Source organism: Pistacia vera, unplaced genomic scaffold, assembly GCF_008641045.1.
Source record: "Pistacia vera cultivar Batoury unplaced genomic scaffold, PisVer_v2 Contig132, whole genome shotgun sequence".
NCBI classification, from domain to species: Eukaryota; Viridiplantae; Streptophyta; class Magnoliopsida; order Sapindales; family Anacardiaceae; genus Pistacia; species Pistacia vera.
The window spans coordinates 332643-359696 of record NW_022195380.1 but is presented as its reverse complement, the minus strand read 5'-3'; the positions used below and the strand labels follow the sequence as shown (position 1 = coordinate 359696).

At 36.4% G+C, this 27054-nt stretch overlaps 1 protein-coding gene across 1 annotated transcript; it reads right to left on the bottom strand.

Moving 5' to 3' along the window:
• Positions 1-8826: 8826 nt before the first annotated feature.
• On the bottom strand, positions 8827-9875 carry LOC116122197. Its single transcript, XM_031408100.1, has one exon. The coding sequence runs from the start codon at positions 9830-9832 to the stop codon at positions 8954-8956; it is 879 nt and encodes a 292-aa protein (XP_031263960.1). The 5' UTR covers positions 9833-9875; the 3' UTR covers positions 8827-8953.
• Positions 9876-27054: the final 17179 nt, after the last annotated feature.

The window sequence follows — 27054 nt, the reverse complement described above, 5'->3', positions numbered from 1 at the left end:
AAAATTATATTTTCATTAGCAGTCCATCATAGGTGGGAAATCTAGCAGCTTGATATTAATAACGCATTTCTGAATGGGGACTTAACAGAGCGGGTTTTTATGTTTCCTCCTGAGGGGTTCTCTACAATAGCATCCACATCAACCACAATAGGTTTGCAAACTCCGTAAAGCTTTATATGGTCTCAAACAAGCTCCTAGGGCTTGGTTTGATAAACTCAAACATGCTCTTTTGACTTGGGGTTTCAATAATAGCTCATCCGATGTCAGTTTATTTTATTATAAAAAGGGATCTACTGTGATGTATTTGTTAGTATATGTTGATGATATATTAGTCACAGGTAATGATTTCTCACTCATTTCCAAAGTGGTTGAAGATCTGAATAGTCAGTTTGCACTAAAAGTGTTGGGAGCAGTCCATTACTTTCTTGGTTTTGAAGTTAAAAGAAATGATTCAGGGCTGTTACTTAAACAGACCAAGTATGCCCAAGAACTGCTTGAAAAAGCCAGAATGGCAGACTGTAATCCATGTACTACACCCATGGCAATTGGCACTAAACTTGGAAGAGAAGAGGGAGACTTATTTGAAGAACCAACTCTTTATAGAAGTATCATTGGTGGCTTACAATACTTGACTCTCAAGTGGGTATGCAATTTTTCTTGGAAATAATCTCATCCAATGGAGTTCCAAGAAACAAAAAGTGGTGTCCTTGTCATCAACAGAAGCCGAATATCGCTCTCTAAGTCAAACAGCCGCTGAAATTATTTGGGTACAGCATTTGTTTAAAGAGTTAGGTCTTGAAATTAAACACATTCCTATCATATGGTGTGATAACACAAGTGCAGGGGCGTTATCTTTTAATCCTATATTTCATGCTCGCACCAAACACATAGAAATTGATGTACACTATGTGAGAGAGCTGGTAGCAGGAAAGATTTTGGCTATTCAATATGTTGCTTCCGAATACCAAAAAGCAGATGTTTTAACCAAACCATTGTCAGGTTCTCGGTTTACAATGTTAAGGGACAAGTTGAATGTAACTTCTATACTTCCCTAACCAATGCAGAAGTGGGCTGACTGTAATGATTGTTTTTCCAGTATTAGCCAATGGAGAAGTATTCTGATTATGTAGAAGTATGCTGAAGTTTAGTTCTGAGTTTTAATTTTTGAAGAATGCAGAATATGTGCAGAAGTATGAATGTGTGTGTGTGATGCCTGCAGAAGTGTGTAAATGCAGAAAATGTGCAGAGTATGTTGTTAATTTGCTGCTAAAGTATGGGTAGTTTTAGCTGCTGCAGAATGTGTTGTTTGTTGCAGCGGCATGAGGTTTGTTACTTGTTACAGGGTAGAATTTTAGCTGCTGTAGAATATAAGTATGGTGATTGGTGCAGAATATGAATGTGTTGTAGAGTATAACTGTATTGTTTGTTTCTGAAGTATGGGTAGTTTTAGCTGTTGCAGAATGTGTTGTTGAGCATGAGTTTTGTTACTTGTTGCAGAGTAGAATTTTAGGCTGTTGCAGAATGTGTTGATAAACATGAGTTTTGTTGCTTGTTGCAGAGTAGAATTTTAGCAGCTGTAGAATATGAGTATGGTGATTGATGCAGAGTATGAGTGTGTTGCTTGTTGTCTTATGATGTTGGTTGGTTTGGAACGTTGAGAAGAGATCAGTACTTAAAAACAATGAAAGAAAAAAGAGAAGGCTTGGCTTATGGGGGAATGTTAGTATAATAAGAGAGTGACGGTGTCGTTTTAACTCAGTTAATGAAAGGCTCAAAACGTCGTAGTTTAGTTTTGTTGCTTTACTCTTTTGTATAACAGAATCCCCTTACTGTAGTTTGAAAGTTTAGTTAATAAAAACGCAAAAAATTCCAGTTTCGTTTTTGCTCTGTTTTTCTCTCTTTCACGTGTGCTCTGTTTCTTTAAATTTTACAATCTTCTAGTCCTTTCATTCCTTAGTGATGAATGACTGTTCCTTTCATAAGGAACAATCATTCCTTAGAGACAAACGACCGCTCCTTACAGACGAACGATCATTCATTTCATAAGGAACAATGTTCGTCCCCAAGAAACGACGTGTTTAGTTAAAGTCATTTAACGCCTTGGGTGTAGTGGGAGTTGACGTGACAGTGCCACTCAACTATTACATTAGGATTATAAAAGAAGGTTGTGAGATTGAGTTGTAGATGTAACATTACTCTATTAGGATGCAACTTAAAACGTGTAAAATTTTGTATTTTTGTTTGTTTTTTGAATCAACATTTGTGCTTACTGCTTTCTAAGCATCTTCCCTTGATAAATAAAAATCCAATTTTCAAACCACCACCAAAATCCTAGACCAAAAACTCAAGGTTGGAAAACCTCTCAAAACCCTACCAAAGCCCTAAAAAAGATGCAATCCAACCAAAGATTTGAGAATTCCATGATTACAAATACAATTTAACTCTATGGGAGCGGTTGGTTGGGGTTTATATATTGAGGTAATCTCATCTTATATTACTTGATTACCACGTTTAGTTGTCAAGTAATATAAGATTCCGGTAATATTTCAATACCAATAGTAGTTATTGTTGATAATATTGAAGGTAATTTGATAACCTCAATTTTCTTAGGTATTATAAGATTACTTGGTTATCCTTTTTTTGTTAAAATTTTATCCTTATTAATAAAATTTATGGACACTAATGCCCTTTCTTAAAAAAACAATTTACATCAATCCACCATTACAATTTTACCCTTGTTCAATTAAGTTTTTGGACAATAATGCCCTTATATTAAATAAATTGCAGACCAACATCACCACCTAGCCACCACCGCCGCCCGTCATTGGAAGTCATCGGGAGTCGCCAAGAGTCATCGAGAGGCTCCGATATGGCCGTTTCTGGCTATATTGATGGTAAAAAACGACCAAAATGGAGAGACCACAGCCTTTAATGACCATATCTGGGCAAGATACGGCCGTTAACGACCAAATCCATCGATCTAGCTAGAAATGGCTCGAGAAGATCTGGCTGGAAATGGCCAGATCTACTCCATTTTGGTCATTTTCAACCATCAATATGGCCACAAACAGATATATCAGAGCCTCTAGCAACTCCCGACGATTTCTAGCGACTTCCGACGGCGGATGACAATGGCCGACAGTGGTCGTGGCCCATACAAGATTCACGTTGATTAAATTGGATGGGCCAAATGTTACCAAAATTTAATAATGAAAAAAATATATATTTATTTGAATTATTAAGATTTATTGGGGAAAAGTTCTTAAAAATAAAGTTAGTAGTATATAAAATTCAGTATTCTCTAACAGAAATTCATGAAAATTTTAATTATTATATAATAAGGATAATCTTATTTACAGACAATTTGTTGGTTTTAAAATTGAATTATATTTTAAAGATAATATTAATTAAAGTCAATTCATATTAGACAATAATGCAGCCACTTTTCAATTTTCTCTCCCACAATATATTGATGATTATTTTAAAACCAAAAATATAAACTATGTACCTGTTGACCCGACCCATGCTGTAGGCCCTAGGCCGAAGCCCAAAATAAAGAAATAAAGAAACAAATAGACATTTGCCATCTTCATCCTCCCAGTTCAGGATCGCTTTTTTGGTCGAAGCCATCCTAACAACGCTTTAAAAGGTCTAAAACTTCTGTTTTTGAGGGTCACATGGACGGCAGTTTCACATTTAACTGTCAAATCTTTGATAGATGATGGACAAACATACAAAAAGTCAGCCAAATTGGATTCATTGTCTATTTGAGCTGCGTTGTGCAAGGGAGTAACCCTCCCCTTTGCTTTAACATGGACAAGATCACTGTCATGTTTTATCAACCATGTTACAAGTTCGTGGTACTTCTCCTGCAAATCCAAATCACGAGGACTACTCCGTTCCTGCAGGTGCTTCCCCTCCAAAGCCAAATGAATGGGGCTACGCCCAAGATGGTCTCGCTTCCCAGCAAATGATGGCTTTGTATTCACTATTTCCTTGGCGAAATGGATCTTTCCCCAGCTTGCAGCTGTGTGTAAGGGAGTAGCCACAGATGGTATTTGATCAATAAGCTCCAAAACATATGGATCCTCCGCAAGTATTGAAAATTATGTATCCACCTTTCCTTCGGCGGCAGAATTCTGCAACCTCTCATCTTCCATGCTGTATGTGGTTATTTTACTATTTTGCTTCAGATTATGGGAGTGGATGCTGCAATTTTTTAGTACCAGAATGAGGAAAACATTGTTCATTTTTTATAGAAACTTAGTCCTCGCTCAAATCAACTGTACAGCAAATTAATGTATGTATGTCATATTCAATCAAACAACTACATCAACTATTTGGGAAAGTTGACCTCTAGAGAGAGAATTTATTCGGGGATTTTCCATCATAATTTACCTTGAAAAAGAAAAATAAGAAACTACCCTTCAGTCTAATCTTTCATTTCATTAATCAATAATACAACATGCTAAATTTGGGATTTCAATTTTATCATCCCAATCTATATTTTAACTCAAAATAAATCACCAGAAGATCCCCTCACTAACATCAACTAATTCTATACTTCACCATCTTTATTGTACGTCTATTTGTTATCAACTCTCATCAAACTTTCGTATCAAAGTCGAAATTAAGGAGCCAACAAAGAGGTAGTAACTAGGAGGTAGATGGCCCTTTCCTTCCACCACCATTTAATAAGTCATTCAGGCATGGGTCATTGTCTAAAGTAGTTTTGAATTCCTATCCTACCTCAGGGATTGAATCTGGGCTGACAATCACAGAAAGTAGCTAGTAAACTGAATTTGAGTAATTCTAATCACAAATTGTCCAAGTCTACAAATAGAAATAAAAGGGAAGTGCACAATTACTTCAGATTCAATGGCCACTACACTAATTAAATCCGAAGTCATGGCCATCAGTGAGCTTGGCACGTCTTATTGTACCTTTTAACCAAATACAATCCCCATGAAAGATGGGTCAAACACAAGATTCAGCTATCCTGACTCTAACAAAATGTTTAGTAAATAATCTAAATTAATTTATTTCACTGATGTGACCCTAAAGACTAAAGTCCATTTAGTGGTCTTGAGATTCTTCATATTAAAATCAGATCTATTTGAATTATCTAATTATTTCTTTTATTGTTAATATTTTATCGTTGAATTATCTAGATTCAGTTGACGACTCTGTCGATAATAAACCCTTAACTAGTAACAATGGAAACTCCAAGATGAAAGAGACAAAATTGTTTCGACAATTTTAGATTTAACAAAATATTTTATTGCTTGATTAGTCTAATAATATTATTATAAGATCCCTATGAGTAATGTTGCTGTCCAAGGAGTTATCTAAATTCTCCATCTTAATTTTCTAAGTCAGGGATCACGAGTCATTTTATGTGATATTATTACTTTTATTTTATATCAATGAAAAATTTGTCAAAAATAATTATTGAAATGTTTAAATACTACATGGATTGATCTATATTCTTCTTTTAGTAAGCACTGCACGTAATTTAATAGAAACTCGCATCAAATAATTGTACATAATTCAAATGGGTTCCCTAATTCATCTTGACTAATAATGCGATTAATATTCAGTTGAAAACAAGAGGAATCTGGAGATTAATTGAGGTACGCGTAAACTGATGTAGACACCCAATTATAAAAAAAAAAAAACAAAAAAAAAAAACAAAAAAAACAAAAGGATCCTCCGCATGTATTAAAAATTTGAAATAATTTTGTTTCAACCATTATTGATGGAAATTACTAAACAAATCTTGGATAGATGATGAATAATTAATTGATTCAACCCAGCTGAGAAGAATCAATGGCTTCTAAAAATAGTAGGTGTCAATTATTTAGAGAACCCACAACTTCGAAATCAGCTGTCTTAGATTTCAACAAAATCACAGAGGAAGGTTTCAATTCTGTCCTGTCATAACTCTGATTTTAGCCCATAAAATAACGTTTCGAAGCAACAGAGTTTACAGCTTCAAATAAAATTGGGTAAAGCTCCACATAAGTTTCCAGGAGATTGAGTTGAGATCCATTGTAATACTAAGTTAAACACATTTATTAAGAAAATTCAAAGAAGGTAAAACGTTCATTACAAACAGATGCTGATTGTAACAGCACAACATAAACAACAAACACAAATTCATTTGTAAACAAATATAAATTCATTTGAAAAGAAGAAAAAGTCAAAAGTAAAGAGATAAATACGTCAAACCCCTAAAAGTATAGCCTAAATAAACCCCTGATGTTTTGGAAATTACTTTTAACCCCATACTATATTACTATTTGTCGAAATAAATAAAAGAGATATAGGGTACAACTTGCAATTGGACAGCTCGTAGTAGATCACACCTGATAAATTATAGTTGACCAATTGTGAGTTGTCACGTTGGAGTTGTGAGAGAAAGTTTGTAAGAAAATGTTATGGATATAGTATTACTATAACTTTAATGGAAATGATAAAAAGACTTAGATGCCCTTGACTTTTTTTTTCTTCTTTTTACTAACTAAATTTAGTTCTTAAATTAAAAAATTAAAAAGGACTAATTTTTTAAGAAAATAAAAAATAAAAAAAAAGTTAAAAAAGAAAACTCTTTCATGCCTTTTTTTGTTTTTGTTTTTCAAATTTTTTTTAATTTATTTATTTTATCAGTAATTTTAATTAATTTATTTTAAAAATAATTTAAAAATATACTATTACTGTTTTACCCTTACATAAAGTTAAACTTAACTTTAAGTAATTTGTTATTTTCTTTTAATTGAAGGATTTGCTTCTTTATTGTCCATTGATTAAAAGATTTGTAACTTCTACCGTTTCACTTAAAATGTTTGTACCTTAATTTATAACATATTGTAATACAACTTGTAACCTTTGAATTTTATTAAGAAAATTCAAAGGTTACAAACAGTGCTGATTCTAAAAGCATGCACAACATAAACAATATGAATAATACTATACTTACAAAGAAATTTTACAAAGACCTCCATACAAAGTGATGTGACAAAAAATGAATAAAAGAGTGAATTTAATGAGTTTGACTTTTTGTTTTACTCTTCCATTCAGATTTTGCCACCTCACTTTGTATGGAAATCTTTGTAAGATTTCTTTGTAAGTATAGTATTATTGTTTGAGAATAAATACCTCTTTTTTTTTCAAGTTTTCCTTCTTCTTCAATTTCTTTATTTTTCTCTCATACTTTCTTCTTCCTTTGGTTGGATTAATCAAGAAAAACTATTCTTTTAGAGGTCACAAGATAAGGTGATGCTCATTTTTTGTTATTTTGTTTAAAAATCTCTTATTCTATCTTTCTTAATTGATAAAAGATCATGAGCTATGTTGCCCTATTTTGTGTTTTATCATTTTTATGTATGTAATTGACATAATTGTATATTAAATGAGTTGGGTTTAGTTAAAGGTAATCAATTATGCAATATTTTCAGAATATGAAAAATTATCGAAAACAATTATAAAATTGATAATTTGGTATTTATAACTTTTAAAATTAAATTTTTAGAACACATTATTTTATTTTATACTTATTACTTCAATATTTATTTTATTGTAAATTTATCAACTTAGATCTTTTGACCCCACTAACTAGAAATCGTAGGTAAGCCATTGGCTGTATATATATATATACACACATATTTTTCTGCAACTCTTTTTGTTTGGTTGCCGGGAAAATAGAAAGAAAATTGATGGTTTTTGTTTTGTTTGGTGTTTTTTGCACGATGCTTCATGGTTGACTTTCATTTGATTTTAAATTTACATTATCACCCTTGGTTTTGTTTTTATGGTGCTGTTGTTTGGTTTCTACGAAAATAGAAAGAAAATGTGGGATTCATCTTTTTAGTAGTAAGAAAACTTCTCTAGTAACATCTAATAGTACTAAGAGAGCAAAATCATAAGCTTATAACTTTATAAATACAAGGGTTAATTTATAACTAGGGGTAAGCAGTTTTGGATACCCTGCATTTTTTGGGAGAACCTGTTCCTTACCCCAGTACCCTATAAAAAATCAATTACCCCCTATTAGTTTAAAAAATAACAAAAATACCTTAAAAGTTTACAAATAAACCCTTAACAAATTAAGAAAACCTACATTTAGTAGTTTCCAACTTTTGATTACTCATTCATTTGTGTCCAATGTGACTCATAAATCCTCTAATCTCTAAGCAACACTTGAATTCAATCAATTCGTCACAATTCATATAAAATTTATCAATCAAAACCAAAACACAAACAGATTCCAACCCGAGTACTCGCTTTAGGTTCTTTTCCCTGATTTCAGTTCCGGTTCCAAAACCTATAGGAATCAAAATCAAAACCTACCCACATAGTATCGGTTGTAGGTGGGTCTCGGTTTCGATTCCAATTCTACCCGCTAAACCATAAAGTTAGTATATTTATTTTAAAATTGATTTATATTTTAAAGATAATATTAATTAAAGTCAATTCATATTAGACCGTAATGCATGTGCTTGTTGTCCTTCATGAAGTCAAATTTGACAAATTCGACCTCAAATTAACAACAAACACTAGATTAATGCATATGGATAGGATATTATTATACATTGTAATCCAAGTCAATAATTAATTCTAAAGTTGTTATCAATCTAATAAAATTTCTTATCATATCAATAATACAATAAAATATAACAAATCCATGGCGTCGAAATTATCATATGAACATAAATCAAAATTCAAAGCTAAATATCAAAACGTAATATTACCCTAAAAACATAATATGTTCTTATGTATACATCCAATAATTCTTCAATTTCGTGTCTCATATAACAAACCATTTGTATTATATGGATAATGGAAATAACATTACCGAACATGAATTAGATCCAAGGATGGATAGTGAGACATAACGTTACCCCAACAGCATAACATAACATATTTTTGGGTGCATGAGGTGTCGGATAATTGTTTAACTGTATGCTTCACCTGATGAATCACCCACCATTGAAGAATCTCCAAAATCAAAAACCATTCCACCATTGTTACCGGGATCAAGAATGCCGCCACCATTCATCATATTCTGCACCAAATTCTGACCAACCTGTTGAGCCGCACCTTCAACAAACCCTTGAACCGCAGCATTCATCAAAGAATTCCCACTCAAACATGGCTGCTGCTGCTGCTGCTGCTGCTGAAACTGCTGATAATTATTACTCTGCATCTGCATGCCTCCCATGCTTTGACTATGCACAAACTGCTGCTGATTCATCACTCCACTATGATAATTTCCCCCTGGAAACGAAATAGAGTGCTGAATTTGATGAGTGTTCGAAGCACAATCCAAATGCGCATCAAACTCACAGTTCCCACAATGATACAGCCAATGATTCGCCCCAAACTTACGACAAATATCGCAAGAAAACCCTTTGGCTTGATATGGAGGAGAAAACGAGAGCGAGAGGCGGCAAGCGTGGGCGTGGTGGGTGACGTAGAGCGGTTTGGAGGCGCAAAGAATATGTAAATCGAAGTCGCAGTTATTGCAGTGGTAGCTGAAGCCGTGGCCCTGGTGGCCGCACGCGTCACAGTTGAAGACGCCGCCGGAATAGAGCGGTTTAGGGAGGAGGGAGAGAGGGTGGAGAGGGTGAGAGGGGTGGTTGATGAGCTGAGGCATCTGAGAACATGAAAGATGGAGGGAGAAATTACAGGGTCTACAAGAGTACATCCAGCCGGAGGACTGACGGTTGCAGCCAGAACAAAACGGTGTCGTTGGTGTTAGGGTTTGGGTTAACTGGAGCTGATGATGGTGGCCGAAGTGTTGAATGAAAGGGTCGTGGCTGAGTCTTCCCATTTTGCCAATGTCAACGAGTTTATTTCAAATCAATGGAAATAAACTCGTTGACATTGGCAACACTACTGATTTTCTCTTTGATGCAATTAAGTTTCTATTTTATCCATGCTTGATATGTGTATTTTTATCCATTATAAAATGTATGTTCTTTAAACCAAGTATTCATGCCTAAACTCTGGAAATTAAGTAATTGACATTGGCAACATTAGATCTTTCTCTATAATTTTTAAGCATATAATTTTTTTTTTTTTTTTTTTTTTTGAGTAATAGGAGTGTTCGGGTCAACTTACACACACCTCAATTGATCATCGAGATCCATTAAACATCCTATAATTCCAGAGGACCAAGAAACCACAATGTTATTGTGGTATGTAGATCCAAGGTTTGAACCCATAAATTTAAAGATGAGAACAAACCTCCTTGACTACTAGACTAACCCCTTGGGGTTAATGTTTAAGCATATTCTTTTCAAAGAAAGTTGTTTGTTTTTTCATTATGAGCTAGAAGTATTGAACTTTAGTTATATTATATAAAACCATCTTAACATTATTAAACCATTATGAAACATTCCCAAAATTAACATAACAGGCATATTGCAATTAAATTATCAAAAGGGTTAATAGACATTCACCCCCGTAAGGTATGATATAAAAAGACAAATTACCCTAATGTTTCTAAAATAACAAAAATTCTTTATCGTTAATAAACTATGAGATGTTAAAATTTACTTATTATAATTTAGAAAATATTATCAAATTACTTTTCTACCATTTATTTTAACACTTAAAACTTAATAATATAAGATTTATGTTATTTCCAAAACCTCAAAAGAATTTTTGTTATTTTATCATACTTCAAGCGGACTAATGTTATTAACCCATATTTATGAAAAAGACTTACGATAAATTAAGTGGTACGGACTCGTTGTTTTCATCAACGTTTGTGGAATTAGACCCGGGTTCGACTCCCGACAAACACAGAGCCTAACCGTATCCGTTTTTGGAATTAGATTTGTTTGCATTTTGCATTTATGAACAAACTTGCACATAACGTTGTAAGGGGTTATTGAATTACAATAGAGGCGAATCTTCTTGTATTTGTTTAGCATTTGATGGAGCTTTTAAGCTTAGAAATTGTTAGGCATCCTGCAATTCTTGTAGGGTACTATATCTTGACTTCAAATAGACAATCCATTCCCACCCTCAAACGCCATTTCCTTCTTTAAGTTTTCAAAGTTTGTCACCTCCAACATCTCTTCAACAAATTTAAACGCACATTTTTCCAACAAATAAAACCCGGTTTGAGGATCTTTTGGAATGCCTAGTAAACTCGCAAAAATTTCACAAACTTTTAGTTAATGACTTCTTAAAACAGAAAACTAGTTTCACTAACCCAATTGAGTTATAAATAAATGCGAATACTACATGATTCAGCATGGCCATTTTTGCAGTTACAAAAAAAGTTGTTATATACACTCTCTGACTCCATGTCCAAATAAAAGTGGTCAAAAGTTTAAAATACACCATATAGAATCAATGGATTCATGCTAGAATCCCTCCAACATTAACTTTTATTTTACCCCTCCATGATGATGATAATCTTGATATACCAATTAAAATCTGTAAAATTTTGTCTTCGTGTTTGTTTTTTGTTAATCAACACATGCTTTCTAAGCATCTTCCCTCAATAAATAAAAACCTAAGTTTCAAACCCCCACCAAATCCCTAGAGCAAAAACTCAAAGTGAGGAGACCCTTTCAACCCAAGATTTGAGCACTCCATGATTACAAATACAATTTAACTCTATGGGTTAATATAACATTATCAAAACATTGACCAACGAAAGATGCAAAGAAATAACTCAGCAAACAAAATCCAACTATCCAACCTTTGAAAAGTGGGTTCCAATAAGGATAAATGGACCAATATAGCTATGTCTCATAAATATCCATAACAACTTTTGAAACAAAACCATTAAAAGACTAGTAATTTGAAATCCAAAATTCTCTAATACAAAAAATTCTAGAAAAAACAAACTATCGTTTTCATACTGACGGTAGAAAAAACCAAAAACTCCGAAAACATTACTATAACATGAAATGGATAGGTAATCATTCTTCTTCAAGAATTGTGCCCGTTTCACTTACATAGATACCGTCAAAGAATTGCCTAATATCTTTGTTCTTGACATGGCATTTCTGTTCTAAACAAAGATAAACATAATGGGGTGATAACCTGATTAATCAAAACACATGACGGAGACACGAGCTCAATGTCATTCTAATATGAACAATTTATACGCAATAAAAGAAAATAAATTACTAGAATTTTTTTCCCTCTACTTTATTGACTTGACAAGCTTTAAATACAAGTAGACGTAAAACAAACTCACCTAATGTATTTGGTGCTGACATCTAAACCTAAGCGGTCTGGTTTTAAAACATTCCTCTTTTCAGGATATTGAACAAGTTAATGTGTCTCATACGCTTCATCTAAGATTTAACTCACCAAATAAGTATTCAATTAAGTATTTTAAGAAGATAAACATAAACAATGTTATATATTTCAAAAAAGAAATTCTGGTAACTCATAATTTTATAAAAAATAAAAGGAATACACCTAAAGGGGAAAACCTCCCCAAAACCCCGACCCTTGAGACACAACCAAGGATAGAGGGAAAGCAAAAGAATTAAGCAAGCAAGTTGGCCCGAACAGCCTTGTCACAAAAAAAAAAAAAAAATAATAATAATATAATAAAAATTTAAAGAGCCAAGCAAAACAAGGATGTACAATTTGCAATTCTACCCATATTACTTTCAATTTTACAAGATAATAGTGGGGTATTAAAGCATCTATAAAAAATAATAATAATAATAATCTTAATTATTTAAACAAGCTTTTGGGCCATTTTGGGCTCGTTGAAAATTTCTCCTAACAAATAGATGAATAGAAAAGTTATGAGTTAATCTCTTAATTATTTAAAGGCTCGTTAAAAATTTCTCCTAGCAAACAAATTAATAGAAAAGTTATAAATTAATTTATAGTGTGCTATATGCTGGTGTCTTCTGGTCAAATGTTCACTGTTAGAATGTAGTACAAACTGGGTGTTGTTTGATAATTGTCAAACGTGTGAGGGCCTGTGTGAAATTGTACAGAAACGGTGTAGTTTTAACTACACCTCCTTCAGTTTAAACATGATTGTAAACCTCAACTCACTCTTTCTCTTTCACTTATAAAAGAGTAAAGTGAGCTGAGAAACAGAAACTGTTTTATACTGTTATTGAATCAACAAATCTTCTCTTCAATTTACCTAAATTTTCTTCGATTCTTATCAAGATTCACATGGTATCAGCGCCTTGACTAACGTCGATGGCTAAAAATCCTGATTTAAGCTCAAATCCTCTGCCTAACAGCCTTGAGGAAATGCTGAAGGAAGTGTTAAGTCGATTGTCGTCTTCGGTTGCTTCAAGTCTATCGGTGATAAATCCAAAACTTACTCGAGATAATTACAGATTTTGGAGCTCGCAAGTTCTTTTTGCTATATGATCGCATGAGCTCAAGGACCACTTCCTCGGTAAAGTTCCATGTCCTTCTCCCTTAATTTTGTCTGATATGAATGTTGATAATGAGTTGAGTCAGCTGAGTGGAGAACTTAGGGTTAAGAATGATTCAGTTAAGAAAAAAATTAATCCGAGTTACATTATGTGGAAGAGAACCGATAAGTTTCTGGTTAGTTGGCTGCTAGCTTCAATATCGGAAAGTATGTTTGGTATAGTGTCTAAATGTAGGTTCTCGACTGATATTTGGAGAGTCCTAGAGCATGAATTTGTTACAGATTCAAAGGCTAGGGCATTACATCTTAAGAATCTGTTACAGACAACTCAAAAGAACAATTTGAGCATTTTTGAATATGTCAAAAAGATGAAAGAAATTAGTGAAAGTTTATCAGCTAGCGGTATGATTATATCTGATGATGACTTGTTACAGTACGTTCTGGATGGATTAGGGCCTGAATATGATCCTGTGGTGGTAAATCTACATCTAGGCTTGAATCGAAAATAGACTCAATAACGCTTCAAGAAGCACAATTTTTGCTTCAAAAATATGAAGTTAGGTTAGACAGTTCAATTCAGTTGATCTATATATAGTTCAACTACATGCAACTATAAATATATTGGAAGTGGAAGTGGACACTCTGAGACCAGTGACAAAAATCATGGAGTTGCTGCTGGGAACTCTAATTCTATTCCATCTCAAACTCCTTAGGGAATCCTCACGTCCAACAACATATCCACTGCCATCAAACCACTTATCTACTAGCCATTTTCCCTATAACCACACTCCTATTTTTAATCCTAAAGGACCTATTTTGTTCAGTATGGAAGAGGCAGAGGCCATGGTTATAAACAGAAATAGACTGATCTGCCAAGTCTGTAACAAAGCAGGTCACTCAGCTGCTCAGTGCTACCACAAATTCAACTTGCGATATGGTAATATGCATCAGAATTATCTGTCTGGACATCCACAGTTTCCTAATCTCTCTCCTATCAACCACACAACACAAAAACAATCCAAACACTGTCCAGTACTCACCTACTTCAGCTTTGCTTCAAAGCAATTGTCTTCCACTGATCAACAATAGTATAGCCCTCATCCTGGTCACACTGGTTTTAATATTGATTACAGTGGTCACTCACAAGAACAAGTCCATGTATGCACAATTCCCTTCCAGTTTCTGTTTTTGGACCACATAGCCAACAGTCTGCTAATCCAGGTCACAATCAAGCTTTTATGGCTGTGTTTCTACTGGTACCAGTCATAATTCTTAGCCCGTTTATGCCACTCAATTCACTTCTACTGATCCCACCTGGTACATGGATTCTGGAGCCACTGATCATGTAACTTCAGATCTCAGTCAGCTGCAACTTGCAAGGAATATGGTGGTGTGAGTCAAATTCAAGTGGGAAATGGTGAGACACCTGAATGTCACTCTAACTGGTAACACATCTTTGCCTAGCTTGTTTCATTCTAAATGCCTATACCTAAAAACATCTTGTGGGTTCCTAAAATAACCAAAAACTGCTTAGTATTCTAGGTTCAATAGGACAATATGTGATTATTGAGTTTAATGCTGATTGTTGTGTTGTCAAGGATCAGTTAACCAGAGCAACGTTACTGTAAGGGGATCTTAAAGGTGGAATGTATCAGCTGCATATTCCCCAGTCCCTCCCATTCAAAATCTGTTTCCACTTTATCATCTGTTTTTCCTCATCCTGACTCAATAGTTATAGTTTTCACTGTAAAAACACTGTCAATAATGGTTCACAGTTGGGTAGTCAGGATAGTTGTAGTACCAGACAATTGTTAATTCTAGTCCAAATGTTACTCTTACCTCTTATGATCATTCTAATAACAGTTTCCTGCACAATGTACTATGTTACTCTAAAATAAAGTGACTATTCTGAAAGTTCTTGTGTTGTTTTACCTATAATTCAGACTGATACTTCTGGGTGACTGATGTGATTACTGATATTTCTACTTCTAAGTCAACCAATATTGTTGAAACTGTTGTGCATGATTCCGCATCTCATTCTACTACCAACAAAAATATTCAGCATCATTTAACATGGCATAGAAGGTTAGGACACCTCACTTTAGTGTTATGCATAGAATTCTGGTTCACTGCCCAAATACGTAAATTGCAAATGTCAAATCTAATTATGATAGCAATTTTACTTCTTTTTGTGATCATGTCAACTGGGAAAAATGCATAATATTAGTTTCTACCTCACATACTAAAGCTTCAGCTCCCTTGGAAATTGTCCATAGTGATGTTTGGGTCCTGCCCCTTAACATCGTCTGAAGGATTTTGGTATTATATCCAGCTTTTAGAGATTATAGTAGATATACTTGGTTATTTCCACTTAGAACTAAAGCTGAGGTTAGTCCATTTTTATTAAGTTTCATCATTTGGCTGAAAGACAGTTTAATACAAGTTAAAATGCCTTCATTTTGATCAAGGTGGAGAATTCATTGCACTTCATTCTTATCTTATAGAGTTAGGAATTCAATTTAGACACTCATGCTCTCATGTTCATTAGCAAATGGACGTTGTGAGAGAAAACATTGACATATAGTTGAAACAGGGCTTGCATTACTTGCACATGCATCTATGCCTCTTCAATTTTGGTGGTTGTCTTTTGAAACTGCTGTTTTCTTGATTAATAGATTGCCTACTCCAGTTTTAGATAATATATCTCCATAGAAAAATTGTTAATAAAGCTCCGATCTATGAAAACCTGAAGGTGTTTGGGTGTTCTTGCTTTCCTTTTCTTAGAGTCTTTAATCGTATAAGTTCAGTTTTCACTCAAACTGTGTGTCTTTGTAGGATATAGTCTTATATAAAGGTTACAATGTCAAAAACTGGATGGAAAAATCGTATCACTCTAGTGTCATTTTAATGAACAAGAGTTTCCATTTAGATTAAATGTTACCAAATTTCAACAACAAACCATGATCCTACAACCTTCTTGACAAATTCCTGCCTATATCTCTTTTCCATACGCTAACTGCTCCTAACAGTTTGGATACAAAATGCACACTGAATGATCCCTCTGCAGTAACTAGTTTGACAAACAGTTCAAAAATGGCACAACATGGACATTATTCTGCAATTCCACATGGTCTACCCCTTCACAAACTACTCCTCCACGAATAGCTTATCACTCTCCCAAACACCTCAAACAGCTCTCCAATGATGAATCAAACCATAGTTTTAACAAATTGCTTCCTCTCCATACATCAGTCTCTACTCTCCCTACTGTACCATCCTCTTTTTCCTTCAATAGCTACATTGAGGTTGATCTCACTACATCCAAGGTTCCTGCAAATTGCATACTGACAAGACTGTAGCTACAAAACACATCCCATGTTAACTCGATCCAAAACAGCAGCTTCTGGTTACTGTGAACCTTACCAACTACTGCAGTTTTAGGTTCTAGTTCTGAAAATTATGCGCCTTAATAACCACTATAGTCATTGATTTCCATGCTGCCTTGTCACAAATTCTAGCCACTGGTTCTCAGTCTAATCACTCTGTAAATTTATCAGAAAACTGCGTGTCATTCTCAAGGATTAGTTCAACAACCAGTGAGTAATACCTGAACCTCACATGTCTGAAGCACTGAACAGTCTGAGTGGAAACATGCAATGAGAGATGAGTTTGATGCCCTGCTTAAAAATGAAACTTGGACTTTAGTTCCTGCTCCTTCAGATAAAAAGTTGTAGGAAACAAATGGGTATTTCGGACCAAGTTTAGTTCTGATGGTTCTCTCAAAAAATACAAAGCTCGGCTTGTTCCTAAGGGTTTTCAACAAACTCCTGGGCTTGATTATTTGAAACCTTTAGTCCAGTAGTTAAAGCTCCACTATTAGAATAATACTCACCTTAGCCGTTACTAAAGGGTGGGACATTCAACAAGTGGATGTCAACAATGCGTTTCTAAATGGAACCTTGAATGAAGAAGTCTACATGCAACAACCTTTTAGTTTTGAGGATCCTATTAAGTCAACCTAGTATGCAAGTTGCATAAAGCTCTATATGGACTCAAGCAAGCTCAACAGCAGGTTTGACAAGCTGAAAACAGCTTCTGAGCAAAGGGTTTCAGAATTCAGTTCTGATAGCAGTTTATTTGTGTTCAAACACAATTTCATCTCACCTATGTGCTTGTGTATGTAGATGATATCCATAACAAGGTCAAATAAATCCTTCATTACTCAGCTTATGGAAGATTTAAATGCTGAGTTTTCCTTAAAACACTTGGATCTTTGTCATATTTTTGGGACTGGAAGCATTACGAAGTACTGCTGGAATCATCTAAAACAGAGGAAATATGCTGTTGATCTGCTATCTAAACAAAAAATGTTGGATTGTCATGCATGTACAACTCCAATGGCAGTAGGAACCAAGTTACATTCCACGATAGTGAGTTGTTTGCTGATCCAAGTTTGTACAGGATACAGTAGGTGCCCTGAATATTTGACACTTACACGGCCTGATATAGTTTTCCAGTTAACAAACTAAGTTAGTTTACAAGCTCCCACAGATCTTCAATGGCAAGCCTGTAAGAGAATTCTGAGATACATTAAAGGTACCTTGAATATGGACTGCATTTTAAGGCAGCAAGCACTTTAACTATAGAATGCTATGCTAATGCGGATTGGGGCAGTAACATGGAAGACAGGAGGTACACAGTGGATGCTGTGTCTATATGGGACAAACCTAATTCAATGGAGCTCTAGAAAACAAAAGGTTGTTGCTCTTCATCAACTGAGGCCGAGTATAGAGCTCTAGCTCAAACAGCCATGGAAATTGCATGGCTACAAAGCATGTTTGTAGAATTAGGATTATCCATTCCAGTCACACCTGTCATTGGTGTGATAATATCAGTGGCTGCAGCCTTGGCAGCCAATCCAGTGTTTCATGCTAGAACTAAGCATATAGAGATAGATGCTCATATGTTAGAGAACAAGTACTTGCAAAAAGTTAACTATCCAATATGTGCCTTCCAAACTGCAGATTGCTGACTTACTGACGAAAGCATTGTCTGTTACTCAGGCATTGAATTAAGAAGTAAACTGAATGTTATTAGTCAAGAGGCAGTGGAATCAAGAATCTGAAATTCTGTTTGATGATGTGTGCTCTTGTTCTGTTTGATACTGATGACTGGTTGTTTTGATGATTGTAGGCAGTGAATCAAGAAACTGAAATTCTGGCTGTGGTTGTGTACTCTTGTTCTATTTGATACTGATAGTTGGTTATTCTGATGGTTGTGTTGTTCTAAGTGTTTTGCTGTGAAATACAATCTGGAGCAATTTGGAGATTTTTCTGTGGATTTTTCTGTGGATTTTTCTGGAATTTTTGTGGGTTTGTAGTTGATGTGTATTTGCTGTGAAAATGAAATGGAGCAGTATGGAATTCAATGTGGTTTGCCGTTGAATTCAGTGTTGTGGGAGAATAATGTGTTTTTGCTGTAAAAATGAAATCTGGAGCAGTCTGGAATTCATATGTGGTTTGCAGTTGAATTCAGTGTTGTTGTGGGAGAATAATGTGATTTGCTGTAAAAATGAAATCTGGAGCAGTCTGGAATTCATATGTGGTTTGCAGTTGAATTCAGTGGTGTTGCTATGGGAATAATGTGTATTTGCTGAGAAAATGAAATTTGGAGCAATCGGAATTCATGTGTGCTTTGTAGTTGAATTCAGTGTTGTTGTGTGGGAATACAATCTGACTAAATCCTGTCTGGTTGTTGTGAGTATTGCAGCTGGAATTTCTGGGAATGTAATCTGGCTGTTGTGAGTGTTGCAGTTGCTAAAGGTTCTGCTAAATCTGTAATTTCTGGGAATGTAATATGGCTGTTGTGAGTGTTGTAGCTACTGAAGGTTCTACTAAATGTAATGAATGTTCTGATGAAATTTCTGGGAATGTAATCTGGCTGTTGTGAGTGTTGCAGCTGCTGAAAGTTCTACCAAGTGTAATGAATGTTCTGATGAAACTTCTGGGAATGTAATCTACTGTGGGAACGTAATTTGTAGGCTGTAAAGTTTAGCAGCTGGAATTTTTGATAAATTCTTAGTTTTTGCTACATAAATGAAGACTGTTTTGAAGACTGTTTTGAGGAAAAATATTGATGAGGTGAATGCAGAACTAATGAGGTTACTAATGAAGATAAGCAGCAAATGCAAGTTTATTATTTGTTTTACTCCAGATCAGTTTAAGGAGGAGAGTTAGAATGAAAAGTCAGAGAAATGTAAGCTGATAAGAATCAGCAGAAGATGGAAGAGCAGGATACCCAGAACATTACTCCAGATCAGTTTAAGGGGGAATGTTAGAATGTAGTACAAACTGGGTGTTGTTTGATAATTGTCAAACGTGTGAGGGCCTGTGTGAAATTGTATAGAAACGGTGTAGTTTTAACTACACCTGCTTCAGTTTAAACGTGATTGTAAACCTCAACTGACTCTTTCTCTTTCACTTATAAAAGAGTAAAGTGAGCTGAGAAACAGAAACTGTTTTATACTATTATTTAATCAACAAATCTTCTCTTCAATTTACCTAAATTTTCTTCTATTCTTATCAAGTAGATTCACATTCACAAATCAAGCTTAGTTCTATTACTAACTCACGACAATGAAGTGAAGAATGAATAAGTGAACACAACTACTTATAACTTATAATGGAGTTTGAAGATTGATAAAAGTATTGAAAAAACAGAGACACCTCCTTACAACAGAGTTTGAAGTTGGTAAAGCATTGAAAAAATAAAGGTTAATTAGTAGGAAGAATATAGGGAGCATAAGAAAGGAAAATAGGAGAGAAGAATAATGTCACCTTCACGTAAAATGTTAAAAAAGAATAATTTTGTCACCTTGAGCTCAACAGTTGAAGTCTTGGAGCACTCAATAGGAGGGAAACTTTGGGAGCATTTTGCAAAAGATGAAATGAAGATGGTAGCCCGTCTTTGGTTTTTAAGTTTATGTGAATGGTTGAATACATAAAACCACTGTGCTGGCTCTAGCTCCCTTTTCTATTACTCACTAACAATTGCCATGCTCATCCAAACCCCACACACCTAATCACACGCCACCCTCCACATAAAATTCATCACGTGCACTACAAGTGCATCATCCTCTTATATACAAATCTCACTTCTTCAAGTGCCGGTTCTATGGCTTTCGCTGGCCTTCAGTGATCAATCTCCACGTGATCAAGCTATTGATGCAGCAGCTAATTCAGTCGAGTCTGTTGACTACGATTGCGAGAAAGCCAAGCTAGTTGCTAGCCACTAGCCATAACAGAGCGAGTTTCCCACCTAGGTGAACCTGAAGCTAGAGCACAGGTTGATTTTGTTCAGCATTTGTTGTAAATGGGTAAGCAACAAATCGGCGAAATCGCATATTAATAATGCCTGTAACAAAAAGTAGATTTGTGTATAAGAGGATGACGCGCTTGTAGTGCACATGAGGAATTTTATAGGGTGGCTAGTGTGTGATTGGGTGCGTGGGGTTTGGATGAGCATGGTAGTTGTTAGTGAGTAACATAAAAGTGAGCAAGAGCAAGCACAATGGTTTCATGCATTCAACCATTCACATAAACTTAAAAACCGAAGACAAGCTACCATCTTCATCTTCACCTTCTGCAAAATGCTCCTAAAGTTTCCCTACTACTGAGTGCTTCAAGACTTCAACCGTCAAGCTCAAGGTGACAGACTTCTTCTTTTTTAACATTTTACATGAAGGTAACATTTTAGTGTGTAAATGTATATATCCCATTTAGAAAAGGAAAAAAAATGTTCATGAAAGGGTATTGATATGAATAAATTTTTATACATTATAGCAGGGTTATTTTCAGAGACCTCCCCTAAAGTTTTGGGATTTATACTAGCCCTACTTGTATAAAAAATATTCACAACCTCCACGGACATTTGATAAAATTGTCACTAACCTCCCTTATCCTGCATTTTCTAAGAGTAATCCATTATTGAGATTTGATATGAATAAATTGCTCCATTTGAGATTTCTTTTTTTTTTTTTTTTTTCTTAATTATGATAATTAGACATAAGTATGATTGAAAAAAATTTGTACGCAAATCTGGTATAATCTATTAGGATTTAGCTATAATACCTTGAAGGCACCGATACCCTTTTTTACATGTAATAATTAAATGTTAAATTTTTAATTAATTAAAACCTCATTATTATAATCTTGTTAAATTCAACGCTAAACTTTTATAAAAGATATCGAGATCAAGATTGTACAATATCCCATTTCGTTACTCCTATTTTATTAAACTTTGTTACACTGGTATATTTATTTTCATCACCTACTCATATTAAAGTCTTGTATTTTTAATTAATAATTCATATCAGAAAATAATGGTTAAAAAAAAGCTACATTACACTTTAAAATTTATTCCTTGACATTATTCAAGTTAAACAAAAATGGACCACATTTCTTTATGGGCTTAGTACGGGCAGTGGCCCATACCATATTCATGCTGATTAAATTGGATGGGTCAAATGTAACCGAAATATAATAATGAAAAAATTATTTATTTGAATTATTAAGATTTATTGGAAAACTTCTCAATCACAAAGTTAGTATATTTTTTTTTATATTTTAAAGATAATATTAATTAAAGTCAATTCATATTAGACCGTAATGCATGTGCTTGTTGTCCTTCATAAAGTCAAATTATGACAAATTCAACGACAAATTAACAACAAACACTAGACTCATGATTAATGCATATGGATTGGAAATCATTATACATTGTAACCCAAGTCAATAATTAATTCTAAAGTTATTATAAATAATGCAACAAAATATAACAAATCGATAACGTCGAAATTGTTATATGAATATAAATTAAAATTCAAAGCTGAGTTACTCAAATAACATAACATTTTCTTATGTAAACGTCCGATAAATCTTCAATTTCGTCTCATATAACAAACGAATTGTATTACATGGTATGTTACTAAAGATAACATTAGCAACATGAATAAAAAAAGACTGCTGCAAAATTCTTTACATTCTGCACCAACATTCTGACCAACCTGTTGAGCCGCACCTCCAACAAACCCTTGAAGCGCAGCATTCATCAAAGGATTCCCACTCAAACGTGGCCGTTGCTGCTGCTGATTCATCACCCCATTATGATAATTTCCCCCTGAAAAACGAATTAGAGTGTTGAATTTGATGAGTATTGGAAGCACAATCCAAATGCGCATCAAACTCACAGTTCCCACAATGATACAGCCATTGATTCGCCCCAAACTTACGACAAATATCGCAAGAACATCCGTTCGCTTGATATGGAGGAGAAAACGAGCGCGAGAGGCGGCGACCTGTAGAGGAAATTCACAATGTCAACCTGCCTAATTTTAAAGCCAGATTCTTCTTCTTAGTTTCACTAATCAAATGCAAATCAATAATGCTACTTTGCATTGTACTTAGATTAGTAAAGATCCCAATTACAACTTTAAAACAACCATTTAGATTAACTATTTCAATTCAACAACAGATGTGTTTTATCGCATATTCATACCTGAACGCTGTGAGGCTGATGGGCCACGAGCAGCCGGAGGGTAGCGGGCAGGATGGTAACCAGCTGGCAGGTAGCGGGAAGGACGATAACCAGTAGGGCAGGCAGCAGGTAGGAGGGTAACCAGTTGGCAGATAACCTTGCAGTGGATATGCCCCAGGCTGAGGAGGGTACTGTCCTGGAGGATATCCATAACCTCCATGACCAGCCATACTAGCAAGATTTGAAAACTAAAACCAATGGAGAAAGAGTGCCTAAATGGGGGATGTTATGCCTGAAAAAGTAGGGTTGACGCCAAGCCTTGCCAGCGTGGGTGGTCAGAACTTAGGTAGGTTCTATAGCCGTTCAGGCGCAGCCACGTCGCATGTTGACGAAAGCGGCATGCTCCTGCCAGTGTAGTGGGTATGCGCCAGAGTGGCGAAAGGCTGGAAATGTTTCATGTGTCCAATCCCTGCACAAGTCAAGGAAATCACTCGATCAGGTGAGCAACAGGACATAAAGAAGGATTTGCATGGCAATTTGACCCACTCACAGATTCAGTAATCATTACCTCAATTCATCCCACTATAAATAGAGGGCTCCTCTCCCGTTTGTGGGATTAGCTAATTTTTCTCTGAAATAGCATACATTCTCTCTCTCTCTCTCTCTCTCTCTCTCTCTCTCTCTCTCTCTTGTGTATTCACTTGTATTCTCTAAGCTATAAATCAGCTCGCTGAACACGACCTGATCTCATATATTAATACAATACCAGTGGACATAGGATTTGTTTATTTAAGCATCCGAACCACTTTAAACATTGTTCTTCACACTTTAATCCCCCCCATATACATGTGTGTCTTCTGAGTCATCTCAGCATTTCCCACGTGTAATTAGTTGGTGTCAAAATCAAGCATCAACAGTTTGACGCTAGAAGGAGGACTGATTTAGTACTTGTTCTTCATCAGGAGAATCTCTGACTAATTGGTCCCACAACAACAAATGGCTCACCAATTTGAATATGAGTGAACCAATCATGGTGATAAGGAGATCCCCCAGGTACAAGATGACACTTCTCCCGAGGTGCCCTCAGTCCCGCAAAACACGATGGGGGATATCCCTTCAAGTTCGTGGCTTGACCCAGTCGTCATGAGCTACCTAGAGAGGTTCAACAATACTTTCCAAATGGTCAGCCAAAGGCCAGACCGGTTAGATCGGGTCATGCCACCTAAATCGAATGAGGCGATGCCACTGTAAAAAATGCCTGCAGGTCGCATGAAAGCATGGAAAAGGGCAATAGCCCATGCCGCGCACACTGCAACGCGTTGAAGAAAGGGAAAGAAAGTAGCAAACAGTGAGCTTAGAGGCTCCGAGGGACCAGCGAACACCGACTGCACCCCGAGTAGAATACCCATAGCGCAAAGACTCGGTGACATGTCGCGGCCCTAGCTGTCCCGTGCCACGTCACATGAGCACTCCCACAAAAGTGAAAGGCAGGGAGATTCCCATAATCACCAAAATGACGACTTTGATCATCGTCGCACGGGAAGTTCCCACTATCCATGGGTCGGTTTGCACCACCGTAGAGGTTAGGAAGGTTCGCCAGACCATCCAACGCCATCGCAGGACTCTAGCTAGTGTGTGTCAAGAGCAGCTGGAACTGTTGGCTGAGGCGAGAAGGAATCAGACCTACAGTCTTTCCTCAACCGCAACCGTGAGGGTCGAACCCGCATTGTAGAAAGCGATCCCCAGATGGCTCCGTTGCCTCAGATTGAGGAACTACAGCAAGCCTTGGATTAGTTAAAGGCTCAGCGAAATGAGTAAGGGCAGGTCACAGAGGCGTCTCCATTTTCTCCGGCTGTGTTAGCCGCCCCTCTCCCATCCAGATTCAAAATGCCCGATATGCGAGTATTCGATGAAAATTTTGATCCGCAAAATCATCTATATGAATTCAACGACCTAATGAAACTCCACCAAGTCTTTGACTTGGTAAAATGTCATTGCTTGGCAGCAACTCTTACTTCTCATGCCAAGCGATGGTTCAGGTCGCTCCTAGCAGGATCAGTCAGCTCGTGGCCTCAGATGAGCTCAACATTTCTAAGACACTTCCAGGCGAATAAGAAGTTCTCAATGCCTTTGAGCTGTCTCAGCAACATAAGGCAAGAGAGGGATGAGCCCTTCTAATCCTATGTTAAAAGGTTCCATCGGAGCTCCATAAGATAGCTCACACTCCCGAAGAGTCCGTTCGGACTCTCATCATTGTGGGAGTTCATCCACAGACGGATCTGTGGAAAGAGCTGCAACCAGAGGATGATGTTTCCTTCACCTGCTTCTACTGCCTTACGGAGAAATACCTCCGTATTGAGAATTTCGTGGTGGCGCTTAACTGCCATGACCTCGTCCTTCACGCAGTGCACCTGGTCAGGGGGAAAATAGGAGGCCTGATCACAGATGGGCTAATGATGATAAGCATAAAGGGAAGAAGCAGCGGTATGAGCCCAAGAAATCTTAAGCACCAGTTCCTTGTCTTGATTGCGACAAGAGTCAATACACCCCTCTAAATGCATCGGCCTTTGCTATTCTTGATAAGTCAGAAGAGGCTAGCCTGCTCAGGGAGCTTGAGCCTATGAAAAATCCCTCTTTGGCCAGAAATAGTAGGAAATACTGTCGCTATCATAGGGATAACGGGTATCACACTAATGAGTGTTGGGCCCTTAAGCAAGCAATTGAAAACCCCATTAAATAGGGGCACTTCAAAGAGTATGTTGATAACTTTGCTCCCGTGTAGGAGAAAAATCAGGAGAAACCGGGTAAGAAGCGTCATGGTCACAAGGGTATCTATAGCGTAGTAATAATCTTTGGGGGACCACACCTCAGATGGAATTCGCAAGGTGCCCAAGAGAGGTATGCTCGCATAGCCCATCACAACCACATCTGTGTAATGAACACGATACCACAACCATCGAAGGTTCGCAAGGCGGAGGAAATCACCTTCTCCAAAAAAGACATAGTCCGATTACATCATCCCCATACGATGCTCTCGTCGTCACGCCCCAAATAGGGCATTGCGACATCCACAGAATGTTAGTGGATAACAGAAGCGTTGTGAACATCCTGTTCCAACGAGCTTTCGAAAGAATGAAACTGAATGAGGCTAACTTGAAGCCCGCCTCCATCCCACTATATGGTTTCACCGGGGATCACCTGATCCCTAAGGGGATGATCTCACTCCTAGTCACATTGCATGACTCCGACGAGTTTACCAAGATCATTGAGTTCTTAGTAGTGGATTACCCATCCACTTTCAATGGCATCCTTGGGCAACCTCTACTGAGAAATTTCAAAGCAGTCACTTCGATTTACCATCTCAAGATGAAGTTCCCCACCCCAACGAGGATAGGGGAAGTAAGCGGATCTCAACGCACGTCTCGCGACTGCTATGTAAGGGCAGGGTAGATGGCATGCAGGGGAAAAGACATTTCGCGTGGTATTCCCAAACAAGCAATAGCAATCAGCCAGATCGAGCCATAGCCTAGTCTAGCAGAGAATAACTTGGATCCTTGTATCCAGTAAGGCTCTTCTAGTGAGCCAGTTAAGGACTTGTCTGAAGTGTCGGTTGATTAAAGCAAGCCAAGCTGGGTGTTGAGAATTGGAAGCAATCTCAACCTCTAGCTCACCAAGGACCTGACTAGCTTCCTCAAGGAAAATATCGATGTGTTCTCATGGACATATGCCGACATGGTTGGGATCAGCCCAAATATCATTTGCCATGTTCTGAACATCAATAGTAAAGCCAAGATGGTCCGTCAGAAGAGAAGAGTAATGGATCCGGAGCAATATGCTACCTTGAAAATTGAGGTAGATAACTACCCGAGCTGGGTTGCCAACCCGGTTTTGGTAAAGAAGCCCAATAGCAAATGGCAGACCTACGTTGACTTCACCGACCTCAACAAAGCATGTCCTAAAGACAACTTTCCCTTTCCAAGGATCGACCAGCTCGTTGATGCCACCTCCGGGCACGAGCTGCTAAGTTTTATAGACACATACTCGGGATACAATTAGATTCTGATATACACGTTAGACGAAGAGCATACCTCCTTTGTTATAGATCGGGGGTTGTATTGCTACAGGGTTATGCCCTT

Coding starts and splice junctions, on each gene's coding strand:
- LOC116122197 (XM_031408100.1), bottom strand. CDS start 9,832: ATGGGAAGACTCAGCCACGACCCTTTCATTCAACACTTCGGCCACCAT.